Source organism: Maylandia zebra, linkage group LG6 (genome assembly GCF_041146795.1).
Source record: "Maylandia zebra isolate NMK-2024a linkage group LG6, Mzebra_GT3a, whole genome shotgun sequence".
NCBI classification, from domain to species: Eukaryota; Metazoa; Chordata; class Actinopteri; order Cichliformes; family Cichlidae; genus Maylandia; species Maylandia zebra.
In genome coordinates, this window is record NC_135172.1 from 28,622,842 (window position 1) to 28,641,265 (window position 18,424).

The following is an 18,424-nucleotide window of genomic DNA, read 5'->3' on the forward strand; positions in this document are numbered from 1 at the left end:
GGAAGAACCCTACACCTACAGGATCATTTTTACAACAAACAAAGACTTTTATTCAGGTTTTATTGGCGTTTGCCTGCAATAACAAACTATAATAAACAACTCTTATTTACGCTATAAACAAAGAACTGTATGTAGATTTGACAAAGGACATTAAACACAATCTATATTATAGATTTTCTCTTTACTTCCATGGAATGAACCACCTATTAATATTATTGTTTAAATGAGAAACGACGTCAGCTTGATAATCTAAGATCCTAAAAAAGCTAATTTTATTAATAACTTTTGTCAACCTGTGACAAAACCTATAAAAACAACACTGAATATATAAAGTAGAATAACAAACGAAAAACAAGTATTCAGATCCTAAAACAGAGGAATACACACAAAGAAAAAACATTGTAGAACCTAAATGCGTTAATGTTGCAGGGTTGTGAAAAGCAGTGGAACAACAGCAGGCCAGTCAAGCAGTTAGCACCTCAAAGGCTTTGTTTTCATCTAAAACCACAAAACCTTTAACTTCACACTTAGCCAGCTAAATCACATAACAGTGTTATGAGTCATAAGCATAAAAAAATCTAACTTTTAATACTTCTGTTATCTACACACAGTAATGCTGTTACATTAACATGAATGAAGTCTCTCGAAACCTAAACATAGCCTCTGGAAAAAAAAGAAAAGGCCACTTTTTTTTTTGAATCCTCACTCAGTATTCATCATAGCTAATCAGTCAATGAACTGAGGTACTGGGCCGAATCATTGAGCCCCCATAGCCTGCAGAACTCCTTGACGAAAGGCTGAACCAGGTCGGGCTCCTCGGTGATGATGATGTTCTCCATGTTGCTCTGCACTGCTGTCAGCGTCCAGTTGAGGGAGCCGGTGATGAGCGTGCGGCCATCCACCACTGCAAACTTGTGATGCATGTGGACGGCGCTCACATCGCACCGCACGCAGATCCCTAGGGAGCAGAGGGTGGATAGGCAGGAGGAAGGAAGGGAAACTCTTTAATGCCTTACAGTATACAGCGCTTGTTTCCCTTCATCTACTTACTGTGAAATTCTGCACAAAAATTCAATGCGCCTCAAAAGGGAAAATGGTGGTTTTTAAAAGTACAGTATGTATGTAACGATCTCTTTAGTGCTACACCTTTAAAGATTGAAAGACTGTTACATATGTGTTTCTAAATGGATGGTGTGGAAAACTGAGGACCCAGAGGACCTGTAAAATACAAAGGTATTGTAAGCAGACGAAATGTAACCGCATTAAAACCTGCGCGCTTTGACCACATATAGGATTACCTAACACCACATCAGCCTCTCATGAAATATTTAGGACACTCACTACTTATTTCCATTATGGTTACCTTTTCTTGGAATATAAAAAAATATATATACAGTCTTTGCATGTTATATATATATCTGTATATTTTTTGTAAATGTGACTGTTATGTGCATCTGAAAGTCTAACATTAACTCATATGCACTGCAACACAGTGAACTTGTGGGTTTTAAACAGGCAATATAAAGTAAAAAATGTAAAACATTCTGATCTAAACTACAGCACTGAGACCGAGTTTTTTTAATGCATTAAGTGTTTCTCTGTTCTTCAGTTGTTTTGTACGGAAATGATCATAAGGAGGATGTTGGATCTCAGTATGCATTACCCGGCAGACTGCTAATTTTTAGATTGGCCTGCAGATTACTCTCACAGATTAGTCATGCAAATCTTCTCTTGAATTTGGCAAGTGCATGCCTCTTAAAAAAACCCACATTACCAGAAATGGCTTTTTAGCAAACCGAAGAAAGACAAGATCTTTTTCAGAATCTGTTTTATCATCCTTGTTAAAATGTTTAACAAATGAACTCTTGACTATCTTAAGTGATGATAACCTTTACCCCTGTGCTTTATTTATGTACAGCGGTTCAAGAAGCTCCACAAGATAATGATGAAATATAATAAGAAGAAAAGAGACGTTGACTGTTCTTTGTGCCAAAGTGGTTTTCGTGTGATTTGCAGTCAATACACACATGCACACAAAAACACACACACTTTCTCTCTGAAGAGACACACTTTGCTGTCTGGCTGCCAGTTTTGCACTTACTTAATTCTTACTTAAAGCTTCTGTCTTGCAAAAAAAATAAAAAAAAATAAAAAGGGTTACATTGTATTAAAGTTGAGTGTCTCATTAAAGAACCACAAAGATCTCCAGTGCCCTGCAGTTGGAAAATAAAATACACTGGTGAAGATGGTGTCATTTTCACCGGTGGATGTACAGCTAATATAATAGTTCAAAGAGTATGAGCGAGAGTGCATAAGGGACAGAAACAGAAGAAAAGGGACAGACTCAATCAAATATAGGTGTGATATATAGTTAGTTAGCTAAGTGCAAAAAGCTGCAAAGACGGCTCAGACTTATTAGGGCAGACAAATCAAAAATGGAAAGGTTTTGCTGATTGGTTTTTGGAAATAATTGTGTGTGTGGGTGTGTGTGTGTGTGTGTGTGTGTGTGTGTGGGGGGGGGGGGGTTCTAGCTTACTGACGACAGGACCCAAAGTTCAGCAGTAAAAGGGATATTGTTGATCTATGTTTCCAGAGGCTGATATATGGTTGGAGTAATCTATTAAATGCAGAGAGGGCTGCAGAGAAAGTGAGACAGCATGAGTCAGACACGTGACACAAAATCTTTCAGAGAATGATTAGTCTGACTCATAGGAGGGCTTGTAGCGGCAACCTCCATTCACACAGACAGCTCCTTTTATCTCTCTCTAATCACAACTAAGGAACCCAGTGATAGTAACAATGACACTTAAAGTCAAAGAACATAAACTGAGCAGCATTTCTTGAGCAGGACCTGAGTCATCCTTCTCGTATCTATAATAATGATCTCAGAGGTTAGTGTGACTGTTTTTTTTAACCAATAACACCACCCAAAGGACTACATACAGTATGTCTCAGTGGCCTGTGTGAGATTTATGAGACACTTTGCAACAATAGCACCCTGAGTCACACACTGACTCAAGTTACAATATATATGTATGCTTCCAAAACATTTCATATATATATATATATAAAAAAAAAAATCTCCTCCCTTACCGGCTTTGCGGAGGACGCCGATCTGGGAGCCACTGATGGCCGAGTAGACCTTGTCAGTGAGGACTCGGATGGTTACGCCCCTGCTATGCAGCAGTAGTACAGCCCTACTCAGATCCATGTTGGAAAAAGAAAAAAGACACAAGTCCAGAGAAGAGCAAGCAGACAGGATGTAGCGGAGAAGACGAGAGAAAGAGGTGTCTACACCATGAGGCAATGAGCAGACATGGGAGCTGGAAGAGCAGAAAACAAAAGATCACCTGTCATAATTCATGACCACTTAAGTAAAGTTTAGCTTTCAGGGTTCATTTCATGTGAAAAAAATACTTGAGTAGTTGAAAAATGATTTTAAAAAGAGGTGAAGTTAATAGACATTGTAACATCTTTGGCAGCGATATAGGAAAACAATAATTACTTCAAGTTTCACTGATGTTCCACTTACTGAGGTAACGTGGGAGAGAAGATGTGCTCCACACAAGCCACCTCTGAGGGGAAGAAGAGGACCTTATTGGTGATTCGTTCAGATCGGCGACGACTGAAGAGCCAAAAGAGCAGCTCCAGACTGAGGGAGAGGGCCACCACTCCCAGGCTGACCACCTTTACTGTCCACATTGCTACCATGTAAAGAAAATAACTTTAAGAATCAAATGTGTAGCATAATGAAAACATCCTTGTCCTCATGCATGATCATAACGTGTTTTAATGTAGATTCTTTAACAGATAGAAAACAGAAAACAAGCTGAATTGTGGAGGACTCCAGCTTATCAGTTCTGAGGATTCACGCCCTTATAAACAACCTTTTCTTATTTTCTCGTCTCACCCTTCATTAGATCAGTAGTGCAATGTTTGTAGCTCCACAATGTTTTTTTTGTTTTTTTTAAATACAGAACATCTTCAACTCTGTAGGAAACCTCTATGAACGCTGTTAAAATAACGCACCACAAATCATACATTTAACACATGTAGCTTGAACACAAAGGCTTGTTCATATTTGCCAAAGAGATCTTGATTATCTCAAAGACTTTTGGGAAAATGTTCTGTATGAGACAACAGTTTGGGTCCTGTTACATCTGATGTAAATATAACACAGCAGTTCATTAAAAATAACATCATACCTACAGTCAAACATGGTGGTGGTAGAGTGGTGGTTTGAGTTGCTTTGGTGCTTCAGGATTTAGATGACTTGCAGTAATTGATTGAACCATTAATTCTCCTCTTTACCAGAAAATCCTGAAGAAGAATGAACTGGCCATCAGTTCATGCCCTGAAGTTCAATTGCAATTAGGTTATGCAGGAAGACAATGATCTGAAACATATCAGCAAGTCAACCCCCAAAGTCCAGATTTAAAGGAAATCGAGAGGCTTTGACATGACCTTAGACTGTTTATGCTTTAAAACCCTTCAGTTTGGCTGAATTTAGAGCTGGCCAAAATTCCTCTACAGTAAAGTTAAAGTCTCACTGCCAGTTATCTCAAACGCCTCATTGCATTTCTTTGCCTTGTACTTGTGACATGTGCAATGACAATAAAGTTGAATTCGAATTCTAATTCTGATGCCAAGGGTGAAAAAAACAGTTATTAGACTTTGGGGCAATTGCTCTTTTCACACAGGGCCAGGTGGGGTTTAGATAACTACCCACTTTAATAAATTAAATTATAATTTAAAAATGTTATTTTACTATATGCTCTATTGGTTTTATTTGAAAATAAATGATGTACAATATTAACATAAATGTTGCCATTATGATACTTTATATCAGAGTTAGCATAAAGCTAATTTTCACCTCCAGTCACGTGCTAGGTTACATTACAAATAATTATAACAACAATAAAACAAACAATATCTCATAAAGGGTCATTCACAAAACACACACCCACATGCCCATGAGCGCCAAATAAGAAACAACAGGAATTATCTCAGCCTGATTAGAGTACTGCAGTTCTTTTATACCCTTACTCTGGTTATCTTTGTCTAAGAAGTTTAAAAATGATCTGAAACATGTAAGTGTGACAAATATGCCAAACAAACTGTTGTTCACTGCACTTTGTTTTCGGCTTTAACCAGTAGAACGCAAATTAGCTCCCTGAATCGGTTAACCAAGCTGAACTGAGCGAATCAAACCAGCATCTTAACAGTGTTGAGCTACTGTTGCTGACTAGAAATCGAAGCACATTTGACCAATGTTAGCCTTGCGAGATGTGGAGCATGTCAAAACAGCAAAACTGAGGTTTTTATTTTATTTTATATTATTTTATTTCTTTAGAAAACAAAGGCAAACCTGAACAAGCTTCTGTCGCCACCACGTGGGAATAGGCAGCGCCAAGATCTTTGTCGTCACTATCAGGCAGTTAACAGACACGTCAGCTAGCCAATAGCAGGCCACGACGCTCACACTCTTCTCCAATTACGTAACGCGAAGAGTTACGGGTGCTGGAGCCAACGGAAGCCGTTTCCGCAAAACGGTAGCGTGTGTTTTCAACAAGAAAAGGTAAACTATCAATACATAACGTTTACCGGTCATTGTGTGTTTAATATGTGGGGATAGTTGAGGTATAATGAAATAGAATATAGCATTAAGTATTTTTTTCTATCGCGAGACGATTTGTATTGCACGAGAGAGCAACAACAAACATGCTAACGTTAGCCTGTTAACAACAGTGTGGGGCACCAGCAGCAACTAGCAGCTGGTGTTGTTCTTTTAGCAAGTATTCTCACATATATATGGTGCTGTTGGTCCAGTGTACGTGCCGTCTTTGTTGAAGCAGTGTGATTTTTTGTTTCTTTCACTCAGACTCGATTCCCTTTGTGTAAAATGGGTCGTCGCAAATCCAAAAGAAAGCCTCCTCCAAAGAAGAAGATGACGGGGGATCTGGAAACTCAGTTCACATGTCCTTTCTGCAACCACGAGAAGTCATGTGATGTCAAAATGTATAGTGCCCACCTAAACACACCTGGTCTATGGTTCGTAGGTAGATTTCTTAGGTGATTGGTGGTCTCTGACGCTTCTTCTCGCTTTGTCTTTCAACAGGGAGAGAAGCAGAAACACTGGGATAATATCATGTACAGTCTGCTTGGAGGAGTTCCAGACCCCCATTACCTGTATCCTTATTTAGGTGGCAGCTCTCTTTCTCATATAGCAGCAAAGCAAATATAAGGCAGAGCAGTTTCTTGTTATTTTATTATCTTTGCACATTTAAATTAATTTTTTATATGAGGAAAAGTAGTTTGACAAAATAAAATATTAGCTCATACATTATTCAGGGGTTAAAGAAGTTCATAGGGATGTACTATAAAACCAGTTTAATGGCTTGTTGAGCTATGTTGCGCTTAAAGTCAGCGTTTTCTTTGTTACAAAAGTGATCTCGTTTTACCTTGATAAAAACCTATGCTGAACACACAACCTGGTTGAGAGTAGGTTATCTTTAGAGTTTTGGTGTAAAGTTCAATTATTCTTAAAATTGATTTATTCTTCTGCAGGAAATCTACGTCCTAGCTTACGTTGTAACCAGAAACTCATTTTATCCCTGCACTGCAACCATGCACCCCGTCAAAGTAATCGTGGTATGCGTTGATCCGACATTTAGTTGCATTTCTCTGGAGGTGCACATCAAGTTACCTAGAAGGTTGTGGCTTAGTGTTAAAAAGGCACTGAGGCTCAAGCGGTTATTATGTAATTAACTTAATTTAAAGTGTTTGTTTTACCGCTCTGTGCGATTAATCCCAAGATTTGCCGCAGGAATAATCTCCTGACCTTTTCTTTTGTACCGGTCTTGTTCTTTACTATTATATGTTTTATGTTCTTGGTGGATTTTTAGACAGCATTGTATTGTCATTATCTGATAACATCTGTGAAGTGTAGGTGGCACTCACAGGTATCATTTCACGTGGAAGAAAATCCACATGATTTTATGTGAGCGCCCACAGAGCCTGAAGCAGAACACTCTTAATGGAGAAAGTTTATAACGTGCATCACAACAGTGGTTATCTAGGGTTATAGGCTTTGACAAGCACATTAAAGCAAAGAAACTCTGGCTGTATTGAGCTTAATTCGTTGTATACTGCCTCTTTGAATAATATAGAGTGGCATTAGGCTAAAACCTTGGTCATACATATGCAGGTGGTCAGGTTGTTGGTCATTTCTTTCTTTCTTTCTTTGTGAGGCCCTATATGTTTTACTAATAGCTCGTCTTAGGAAACCTGCCTTAAATGTCAACATCAGCATTTGCCTTCATTGCCTCACCACATCACTGAAATGAGACAGTGTCTCTTTCATATACCGTGCATATGACCATAGCTTCTAACTAACTTATCTCAGGTTGACTATGTAGTAAGTCCACCTAAAAACTAACTGGTGCATAACTAAATCAGTATTTGTTTTGGGAAAAAATAATACCGTTATCTTGTTTTCACTTGGCCACAGTAACCACATAGATTAAATCAGATATCTTGAGAGCTTAATTGTAGGTCATATGAGCAATTTAATGATATCAAATGACTGAAATACTTGGTTGTTGACAGCTGGGAGACAAGGTTAAATTATCAGGAAAAAAGAGGTGGTAGGCTGACTTTAAATAAAGGTTATATAATCAAACTATATTGTTATACTTTAAACAACAGCAGCTCACGTCATTTTTCCATCTCCGTGTAGTCTGAGACCAATATGAGGAACTGTTTAATTTTATCAGAGTAATAAAAATGTTGTGGTACAAGCTTAGAAAGGCAGGAGACCTTTGGAAAATGTTAATTCGTTTATTTTACTTCCAATAAATAACCTGGCTTCAGAATGCGATTTGCTCAAACACATTGTAATAACTGGAACTTTGTATTGATTTTTAAAGTTCACCTCATTCTCTGTCTGTGGATGTTTTTATTTTTAAGCAACAGCATCGTTTTTTTATCCTTAATCCATTCTTCCTCAGATCTGTCAGAGCCAGTTGATGTGTATAGTGATTGGATAGACGCCTGTGAAGCAGCCAATCAATAGAACTCATGAAAATGGTTAGAAACAGAGCGCAGTTAAATTCTACCCACACTGAAGAGGAAAACCTTTTTTTTTCTTTTTCTTTTTGCATTGCTTGATGCATGCTTGTCATATGTTCCTGTTCACAAAAAGCTGTCAATTGCCCAATGGCCGCTTTGCAGGTTCTTGAACTCTTTATAAGCTGCCAAACAAAAAACTGAGCTTGAATCAGCAGCAGAAATGGGAGAAAATGTGCAACTACTGATAAATAAAATATCCAAATGTCAAATTTGTGGGTACTCTGTTGCCGACACATACCTAGCATTAACTTTCTAACAGCTAACTAGACATGGATGCTACAATAATTAAACTGATAGTAAAATCTAATCTATTTTAGCTAGCTACAGACATTTTATTGCACATTGTGAGGCCGGCTGTTTTCCTTCTAGCAGGCCTGATTTCAGAGTATGACATGTTGCGCTTTGTCTCTACACCTGTCAGAAAGGTGGTGAAGAGTTCTCCCCTTTCTGTTTAAGGTTTCAGCTCACAACTCTAGTTTTGACTCTTGAGATTTATTACATAATTTGTTCTGTGCAGTGTAGCCTGATTTATCTTTACACATTTAGCAGAGCTGTCTGTTTTAAAAATACAGCTTCTTTTTTGGGTGGGTGGTTGGTTGGGGGACCTTATTGGTGATCATCTAGGTCCATTCTTTTAAAATAAAGTATTTTGCATTGAAAAAATGCTTCCAGGTATTTAGTTTCTAACTGCTAGAGATATCTAAGAGATACAAAGATTATGCAAGCGAACATATTCACATCTTAGCATTTGAATATTTTAATATGAATATTTGTATCATGAAAGAAACTATGAATATGGTGAGTAGGTTGATTTTAAAATGGACAACTCTTGAGTATTATTCCTACAGTTTTTCAAAGTCTGACACAAGCAACTCGATCTAGTTGAAGAGTAAAAATTGTCTTGTTTTTTTAATGATTTATACAGTCTTGGTACAAGGAATCCTGAGCCGGATGTTTGTTCAGTCCAACTGCAGTGCTGGAAAATGTCACTGAAATAGCTAATCATGAGCTTTGTGTGTATGTGTGTGTGTGTGTAATCTATAATGATTACTCAGATTTAAGTATGATGTTACAGATTCTGGTCATAATGCAGTCACTCAGACATCTGTGTCACAGCATTAGGTCATTCCACTCTAGAGAGGAACAAGATGTTCAAGATTCATGCTGAGCTGCTGAGTTCATGAGTTTTGAAATGTTTTTAATCCATTCAGTTTCTGTTTCTGATGTCTTTAGGTTATATGTTCATGAAATAAAATAATTTTAAGATGCACAAATGTTCTTTTAATGGGCATGTATATGCAGTAATGTGCAGTATTTCGATGCCTTGAAGTCAGTAGTTTATGCTCTATGACACTCTCCTACTCAGCCATCTGTTTTGGGTATCATGAATCAGAGCTGTTTTGTTTAATGTTTACTTAATGGATATGTTTGATTTTGATCCTGTGGTAGAGACTTAAGGGTAACCCCATCATTATTACATTTTTTATTACGCTCCACAAATCTGATGAAAATTCCAAATCCAAGCAGTATGTTATGTTTTCTGACTTACCTGTCCTGTTGATCTCACGTCTGCCGTTTAATGGGAAGAAGCAGTTTCGTTTTGCAGAAATACTCTGTAAATTATAGAAACAGCATGCTACTGTAGCTTAGTAAATATTACAAAAAGAAATTCTTGGATTTTCACCCACATGTTCATAAACACTTGGGGTGCTAATAAGTATTTATGGAAGCAAGAATGTGTGTGTGTGTGTGGGCTTGCCTCCAAATACACCACATTGTCCAGATCTTAATGAGAAAAAACACACAACCCTGTTAAAGTCTGGCTTATTAATGTGATTATTTTTTTGTAACATTTTTACGGCAATCGGTGGCTCTACAAAGAGACAGATGACTTAATTAGTTTTTTACTAAGAATTGTTAAAGTAATTAGGCTTGCCACCTTATATATTTTATGTGATATTAAAATATTCCAACAGAATAACAGAAATGTAAAATGATAACCGACATGACTGTGTGTGTGTGTGTGTACAAGCACAATTAGAAGAGATTTGCTTCCTTGAAAGGTTGAATGATTGAAAGATGTTTCCCCACATTGTTAAAAAACATTAAACTTATTTACAAGGCCATCTTATAATTTCAAATTATTATCTTTGAAATAATTTGAAAGGCAGTATTAATTAAAAATGGTACAAAGACAACAGAATGATGAAAATTAAAAATTTTATTTTTTTTGAATTGGACAGCAGCAACATGTTTTGTGTTTTGCACAGTTTCACAGTGGTCGTATACTCGCGTGTTTAATCCACACCGTACATACGGCATAACGCCAAACACTTGTATAAAGATGTAAATGCTGGAAAGGGCGTCGGCAACTTGCATATGCTACACCGTAGGCTTTACATAGAATCACTGCATAAATATTAATAACGCGCCAGTGCTCATGAGGTTAATTAGTAACATGAATGGTTACAATTAGCATCTCAGAAGCAAACATAGGGAGTTCACCACTGTCGCAGACTGCACAGGAGAAATCATTTTAGGATTTTTATAATTTATGGTACATGATATCATTAAGAGCATCCACAGAAAAGTGTATACACAATGGGCACCGCTAATTTTAGGAAACCATTATTAGAAAATATAGTTAATCACTCCACCCACAAATCGGGGTTAAAACTACCATGTGAAAAAAAAGGAGAAAAAAACATTTAAAAAATCATCTTGGATAAGAGGAGAGGGATGTGATCTGATTTGTGATTAGCATGCAATCCAAAGGGAAGGCGTTTCTGCGAATGACATCTGTTAAGGTGCCATTAATAGTGAGCAACATATGCTTCAATCCAGACAACATCTTTTCAGGGAAAGCCTTGTTTTATTTCAGCAAGACAATGCCAGACCACATTCAATATGTATTATAACTGCAATGCTGTGTGATAACAGAGTCCTGGTGCTAAAACTGCCGGCAGTCCAGAGCTGTCACCTACTATAAACATTTGGCACACTATGAAACAAAGAAAAATAAAAAGAAGCCTGTAACTGCTAAAATCTTAATGTAAGCAAGTAATGTAAAACACCCTGCTTTCAAAAATGGTCTCCTCGGTCCCAAATGTTTACAGAGAGGTGTTTAAAAAAATGCAACAGCAGCAAACAGCACCTTGTTGCAGCTTTTTTGAAAAGTGTTGGAACCATTATGATCGTCAAATAATTGCATTTCATTTTTAATTGGCCCTTTACACAACTTTACAGAGCCTTCATCAAACTGGGTTTGTATTGTACAGTATGCTTCGCGCTAAAAGCAAAACAGTTTGTTTTTTTTGGCGTTTGTGCAGTTTTGATCCTTTGATATCTTTAAACACAGAGTCAAAAATACGATTTCTGATATATAGGAAATTCCGCACAGCACAATGAAACCCTCCCTCAGCTAACAAAAGGGTAGATGGAGAAAACCAAAACGCTGATTTAATCAATTACAGTAATTTAAATGTTCCAAAGAAAACGATGGCACCTATTTGGAATTAAACGTCTCTGTGTGCAGCTCCTTATCTACTGTCTTGTGGCATTTGTGACCGTGACGCATTTTAGGAGTCCAGTATCCATTCATCCCCACGGAGTGGAGGATGTAGCAGATCACAAATGAAAGAAGACACAGTGTAGCAAGGTTGTGCACCAGGCAGGGCTGAGTGATAATAGATGAGATGTGGAGTGCCTGCCTGGGCTCTCCACCCAGGAAGAGTGTGTCCATGCATGCGAGCACTGTACTGTGTATTGTGTTTGATGATGGACCCCAGCTGGAGAGGTATTGACGACGCCTTATGAAACATGCTGGAGGATGATTACAATGGAGAATGATTATCACTTAGTCTCTTCTCTGTCTCTGCACGTCCCCTCCCACTGCCTCCCCCTCTCTTCTATTTCTCGCTTCTTCTTTCTCCTCTCCCATTCAGCACGCGAGGTCAAGTGTCACTCCGTCTCCGTTGTCAAGGCTGCCAATCACCCACACAGTGAGTGCAAGGCAACTGTTGCCAAGGAAACAGCGATTTGGTTGCTAGGCACCTGGAGCTGTGCTCACAATAGTCATTTTGTTGCTTAGAAGCGCACACACAAATACACGCCAAACCGCAGAAATGGCTTTGCCCAATCAACAAGTTTATGCAACCACGGAGTGAAATTTGTATAAATTATAATTACACACTCTTAAGAGATTTGCTTACACAGTAGTAAGAAATCGTGTGAATGATAAGGGTGTAATTTATCACGGACATAACCAGATGCTAATGTATTGCTGAATTCGCAATGAAATGCTGATTTTCTAATTTATAATACTTAGCAATAATGCTAATGCGCCCAAAATGTAAAATGTTTTATTCGAACACAGCTGCTACCTGATTAATCAGCACGCCCAAACGTCCGGGAATTTTTCAAACCCACACCTCAGCTTGATCAATAAAGAACATAAACATCCATCATTCTGACTAAAAATAGTTAACCATAAAATCAGTCAATCCCTTATTTCCTCACTGGCACGCGGACCCAGTGAACCTACTAGCTGCACCGTGAGTCATATATGTGAGATCTATCTATATGCCTATTTTTGTGAGATCCCTCAATCCCCGATTTTCCTACCAGCATCTAGATTATGTGAACATTCAGGCACTTGAGCGTATGTGCGAATGTGGGTCTGGATCTCCATCGTGACAGCCAGTCAGCTGAGCTGAACGCTGAAATGTCAGCCATGGGTGCAAGCCTTGACATGTCCTCATGTGGTACTGTCTACTGTTGCTGCTACGGGCATCAAACACACATTTTTAGCAAGATTCGAAAATAGGAATGCAACAGTGGTTGCAAGTGCAGCGGTACGATGCTTATGCACAGTTATAATATAATATATTATCCCCTTGCCTGGGGGATGTGAAGTCCAGGAACACACGGCTAGTTTTTTTCTTTTAACTTGAAATTTCTGCTCAGCTTCAGGAAAATGTTCAGTGCAGAGTGTGAAGGTCTGTGAAAGACACCCATCAACTGATAAGATTATAGGATCACTTGTGTGCACGACTGAATGACAAGGATATGCAATCAAGAATTTGGAATTAACGTCTAAGTCTGAAGACTTTTGTGTTAAGCTCCCTGAACTAATGCCTGGGGGTTTAGCTTAGTGGCATGGTACAAGTCTTTCCCACCAGCACCTCTGCAGGGGAGGCTGAATCTAGCCAATGACACAAACTCATTTCCTCCACAGGTGTAAAGGGTTGACATGGTTGATAAAACTGCGATGATAAAACCCTTTCATTGGCTGGATTGGATTTGGGCTCCTGCTAGCCTCGATTGGATTCTATTTAAAAATAAAAACCCTTTCTGATTAAACAAAATAAGCCTTTGCCATAAAAAGTCACCTCTGGGCGCTTAATTAAAAATCACCAAATGCCTCAGTTTGACTATACATTTAAATGTGTCTGCCTGGGCTCTGAGCAATGTTCTGTTTATGGTCCAGTGCTGATGATAAAGCTTCCGCTCGACTACGCGTATTCTCAAGCAATAACATCCACATCTGTATTATCAACCCAAGAATACCCGTGGTCGAGACAGGAGCAGAAATGCCCACCTCCTCCCCTCTATTACTTTCTTTCTCCTCTCGACTGTGGAGCTCACTTTCCTTTTCTGTGTGCTTCCCTTCAGCTTCTGCACTCTGAATAAGATTGCAGTGTTGAAGTAGGTCTGTGTGGAGGCACATCTTTAAGGACAGCACCTGGGATAAAAGAGACAAAAGAGATCATTTTTCTTTTTCATTTTTTATCCTTGAATGACAAGGGAGCGGCATTGCTCTGAGGTTATAATACGCATTTAACACACGCAGTCACATCTCGAGCACACTGTTAGACTGATAGCCCGACTGTAAGCAACAGCAACGCATACATCCACACACAGACACGCAGGCAGCCTGCTATGCGTCTGTACCTGAGCTGCACCAAGTAAACAGATTACACTGCCAACAGCTAGTCCCTGTGCTCTCCCCAGTATCAAGCAACCATTTAGCCAAGCGCTGAGGGAGAGGGCAGGCTCACCAATTATCAAATAGGTGTCAGTATGTGTTACACTGCACTGAGGGGAGAGAGTGATTACCAAACAGATGTTTAGTCCTCACCTCCATCCTCCCCTCCTCACCCGCTGTCTTCCTTCATACTGTTTACGACTCCGTTTGACCATCTATTCCCTTCTTCCTTTGCTTTGTCTCCTCTCCCCTCAACTATTGTTGGACCACTTCCCTGGATACGTCCCCCATCTCCTCCCCACCTCAACACACACTCTCTTTCTCTCTTGCTTGGTCCGTCCCATGGAGAATAAGCTCTACTCTCCCCTATCCACACTTGCCAATTAGAGCCACAGTAGCTGTCAGTCAATAGCTGAGGAGGAGAGAATGAGGGAGAAGGAGATTTTATTGGGAAAAGAGGGGGTGGGAGTTGTCGGGGTTACATCAGCACCACAGACAGTTCCCCCCGGAAACAAACTAGTTTACAAACCTGACTTGATGCACTCTCTTTTCTTTTCTTTTTCTCCTCTCATCTCTCACTTTTCCACTTAACCTTTCCTCTCTAATCATTGTGATCCCTCTGCTGCCTTTCCCTCTCTTTGCCACGCATTTACCCTTTTATCCCTTTGTTATCCTCGGATCAGCTTGTTTATCCATTTTCACACACACACACGAACCAATCACCTATCAGAGGTGCACTTCAGGGAACCTGACACCCCTCAAAAGTTCCCATTTGCCACTGACAAAACCCCTCACCTCTCAGACTCTGGTGATAGTCTACTTCCTATCCTGCTGTCATTCTGCGAGAAGTGCCAAAACTAGCTAGGGCCATCACATCGACAAGATCTTGACGCCTCCCTCATTACCTATACTTCTCTAGTCTTCTCGCCTCATCTCTCCCCTTCGCATCTTGCCTCTTCCTCCATCCCAACTGTCCATGTCTGGGCTGCTGATGATGACAACTCAAGTGGACGTGTCTTCTGTTCTCACCAAGAGCTGTGAAGAGATGTACGTAGGTGTCAGAGATCTGGTGTAAAAATACACCCTGCTGCTGCCCTCTTCACTACTCAGGACCGGTCTGTGTCTGCTCGGTGTCACTGGAATGTCTTCATGTAATTTGAAGACATGCTTCAGTGTGGTTTTAGCCGTGTATGCGGGGGTTAAGCTATGATAGCAAGACACTCACATATGGGTGTGCCTGTGGCAGCAGTTTTGAGTGTACAGACAGGCAGGCCTTTTTTTCTCGCCTCCTTTTTACGTTCACAATCATATGAACTTGCCCTGCATGCACATTTTATAATTCTAATAATTTCTGCATAGACTTGGTAAGAACTTCATTTCGCAGCGAACGACATCTGGCTCGCATTTATAAGAAAATCCATTTCCTGAATTGACTTGATTGAAATTGAACTGGCTCCAGCTGGAGGGCCTAATGAAAGAAAATCGGTCTGTGTTTCATATTTATGTCTGATGCAATAGACTTATCAATCATTTAATGTACCTGGTATTTCAGATAGGATGCAGAATCACAAGTGGCTGTGCCAGGGGCAAAGACAAGACAGTCTTGAGATGGAGACAGACTAAGCGGATGCTGAGCTGCTGCTTGCACATTACTGCTTAATTGCTTGGAACTAAAGGCACTGTTATGAGGATGTTTATGCTTATGCCTGCAACAGCAAATCTTTCCAGTCATTTTTTTTTCTTTTTTGCTACACTGTGGGGTCTTATAGTCACCACACAGACAAAAACTAAACGACCCAGCGATGGCAATTGCAAAAAATTCAGCCTATAGTGCAGAATAAGAATCCAACCCATCAGCCTTGGGCCAAACTTTTAGTGACAAACTTAAAAGAGACACTTTGGTTTCTTTAATCTTAATGCATAGGCTCCAGTTGGCCTACTAGCCCAGATAACCAGACAACCACACACACCACTGTAAAAATTGCAGATAGCCAGCACCTGTCCCCTACGTGACAGGCTTGGATATTAAGCTTTCTTTGTTTGTAAATACATCCGCTTCTACTGACAAGGAGAACCCAGTTCAGAGTGGCAGGCGTGGATTGAATCCTTAACCCTTTGCAGGGAGCGTGAAAGAGATTTTTAAGCATCTTTTCTTTTTTCTTTTTTTCGTTCTTCTTCCCCCCCCAACCGGATACAAAGGAGGAAGACACGTTGGCATGCTGTTGTGGTTAAATATTAGCCTAAGCTGCATGCAGGTACAATTCGCATCAAGTAATCTGATAGGCATTTGGGAGTGAGGCTGCTGGGACCAACCTGTTTAGTTATCAAATCCTAAAGCGTGCCAGCGACAAATTGATAGGGCGTAATCTCATGCCATGCTGTGCTGCAAAGCGGCTAATGAAGCAGAAATCTACAAGTCTTGTTTTCTTCACTTCAGGGATTATCAACAAAATATCTTTAATAAACAGGACAGTGTAAAGTGACGGGACCCTGAGCAACAACGCCGTGCTGCGAACTATGCCCAAATCGCTTTTCGTGGTTAATGAAAGCGAAAAAAACAAAGACATTTAACTTACCGCCACGTCCACCTTTATGTCAGCTGAAAAAGCCGCTCCATATGCTGTACTACGTATCCATGCTCAAGTGTGGTGATAATAGACTGTGCTGTGCAGGGAAACGCCCCCCTCCCCGCTATTCCTTTTCTCCACTGTGCGCTCCTCACCCTGCATGTGGGGAATCACATAACCACTCCTTGTTTTTTCCATTCTCTCCGAGGGAGGGATGGAGCGATGGAGCCTATGCAGCAGCATCACTATCCCATGCCATGCAACTCATCTGCAACCTCTCACCTCTCTTTTCCCCCACCTCTGATTCTTATCCCCTCCTCCTCTTCTCTTTCTTTCTTTCTTGTCCATGCCTCCATAAAACCACGCCGACAAGGACCAATGCCCCCCGCCCATAGTGCAGCGGTCCCCAAGTCCAGGGCCATAATGGACCACTGGCAGGCCCTAGAGAAAGAAAATAGAAATATTGGCTTTACACATCGAATGCAACACTGGTTGATTAATTCGCCCGCTGGCTGTAGCACACGGTGCCTTTTTGTTGTTGTTGTTGTTGTTGTTTTTAATTTTCCTATGCAAAAAATATTATATGTGGGCGGCTTTCACACGAAATCTGTATTTATCACAGGTGTCACGTTTTGTAGTTCATTGTTCGTGGATTCGTGATGCTTTGAGCCCGCAGCAGTCTGACTAATATTCTAAATAATGTGAGTGAACAAACCTGGAAAACACAATGCAATCTGGAGCAACAGCCAGGTTTTAATCTTTCACGATATTGCTTCAACCCCATGGTCATTTTAGATTTTAGTTTGTGCTGTTATTGACTTAAAGGTCTGGGCTGTTGCAGTGCGTTACATTTGGCATTACATATACTTACCGTTGGCTCAGTTTGTTTTAAAATCTCATTTAGCTGCGTCTCTTTGGAGGGGAAACCGAATGTAGTACTTATTTGCCCACTTAAAAGAGGGTTCTGTTGTTTGTCATTGTTGTTGATGTTGATTTAATGGGACCATTTTAAAATTTACAGCCAGCAACACATTTTATGTTCACTCTGTGTTTCATTATTCTTCATCAAATAACACTCCTTTTGGGGGAGAACTGAGGATATCTGTAGTTGTGGAAGTGATATCTTTCCTCAGTCTTGCTCAACAGTTCAAGGCTTTTAGAATGCTGTATTTTTATTGCACAATGGGCCAGATGTTTTATATAGGTGACAGATATGATATGCAGCCAGCCCAGTTTTGCACCTGGACGCTCGTACTGTGTGCACAAGGTTTCTTGGCTTTACCTTGCTTAAATAAGAAAGGCCTACACTGGAAAAGATTTTGTCGTGATTGCAGCATACGTTAGTCCAAAACACACGTATCCTGTGCAGCATTGGCGCTGCCTTCACAGAAGTTTGAGTCATCCATGCCGTGCTAGGTGGTCCCCTTGGTCTTTGGGCTGCAGGGTGTGGCATCCACCGTTTCTCAAAAAGAATTTTAGCTTTTGATTGGTTACCTGATAGTACAACTTTTCTGCCCATCTAAAGTGAGCTTGGGAGTGGCATTTCTGGCTCTTGTTCATATTTGTTTTATCTTTGCGTGACAGAGATTTAACTTTCATTCATGGATGCAGTGAACTGTGTTCACTGACAGCGATTTTCGGATGTGTCGCTGAGCCCACTTTTCAGCGGTTTTCAGTAGAATCCTCACTGCAACCCAAACGGATAAAAGATTTCGACCACTTAGTGTAGATTTACAGATTT

At 40.0% G+C, this 18,424-nt stretch overlaps 2 protein-coding genes across 8 annotated transcripts; one reads left to right on the plus strand and one right to left on the minus strand.

The window, feature by feature from the left end:
* Positions 1-23: 23 nt before the first annotated feature.
* pld6 (phospholipase D family, member 6) lies at positions 24-5,941 on the minus strand. Of its 7 annotated transcripts, none has more exons than XM_076885037.1 (5): positions 5,806-5,913; positions 4,210-4,320; positions 3,533-3,704; positions 3,094-3,323; positions 24-958 (listed from the first exon to the last, which is right to left on the minus strand). In XM_076885037.1, exons 2-5 carry the CDS (start codon positions 4,217-4,219, stop codon positions 723-725), a joined length of 648 nt encoding a protein of 215 aa, XP_076741152.1. In that variant the 5' UTR covers positions 4,220-4,320; positions 5,806-5,913; the 3' UTR covers positions 24-722. The 7 variants fall into 7 exon arrangements, with proteins under 7 accessions (XP_076741152.1, XP_004567889.1, XP_076741153.1 ...); XM_004567832.3 differs by lacking the exon at positions 5,806-5,913 and adding an exon at positions 5,369-5,496 and having other exon boundaries at positions 4,210-4,354; XM_076885038.1 differs by lacking the exon at positions 5,806-5,913 and adding an exon at positions 5,369-5,496 and having other exon boundaries at positions 4,206-4,354.
* LOC101466944 (transcription elongation factor 1 homolog) lies at positions 5,888-9,799 on the plus strand. The gene is made up of 3 exons (XM_004567838.6): positions 5,888-6,018; positions 6,119-6,189; positions 8,010-9,799. Exons 1-3 carry the CDS (start codon positions 5,903-5,905, stop codon positions 8,072-8,074), a joined length of 252 nt encoding a protein of 83 aa, XP_004567895.1. The 5' UTR covers positions 5,888-5,902; the 3' UTR covers positions 8,075-9,799.
* The last annotated feature ends 8,625 nt before the right edge of the window (positions 9,800-18,424 follow it).

What these genes read in the sequence shown, in the direction of transcription:
- pld6 (XM_076885037.1), bottom strand. An exon ending in TTCTCTCCCACGTTACCTCA is followed by an intron (nt 3,324 to 3,532) that starts GTAAGTGGAACA and finishes CTGCTCTTCCAG; the next exon opens with CTCCCATGTCTGCTCATTGC. An exon ending in CGGCGTCCTCCGCAAAGCCG is followed by an intron (nt 959 to 3,093) that starts GTAAGGGAGGAG and finishes TCTGCTCCCTAG; the next exon opens with GGATCTGCGTGCGGTGCGAT.
- LOC101466944 (XM_004567838.6), top strand. Translation starts at nt 5,903, where the DNA reads ATGGGTCGTCGCAAATCCAAAAGAAAGCCTCCTCCAAAGAAGAAGATG. An exon ending in AAGTCATGTGATGTCAAAAT is followed by an intron (nt 6,019 to 6,118) that starts GTATAGTGCCCA and finishes GTCTTTCAACAG; the next exon opens with GGAGAGAAGCAGAAACACTG. An exon ending in GTTCCAGACCCCCATTACCT is followed by an intron (nt 6,190 to 8,009) that starts GTATCCTTATTT and finishes ATTCTTCCTCAG; the next exon opens with ATCTGTCAGAGCCAGTTGAT.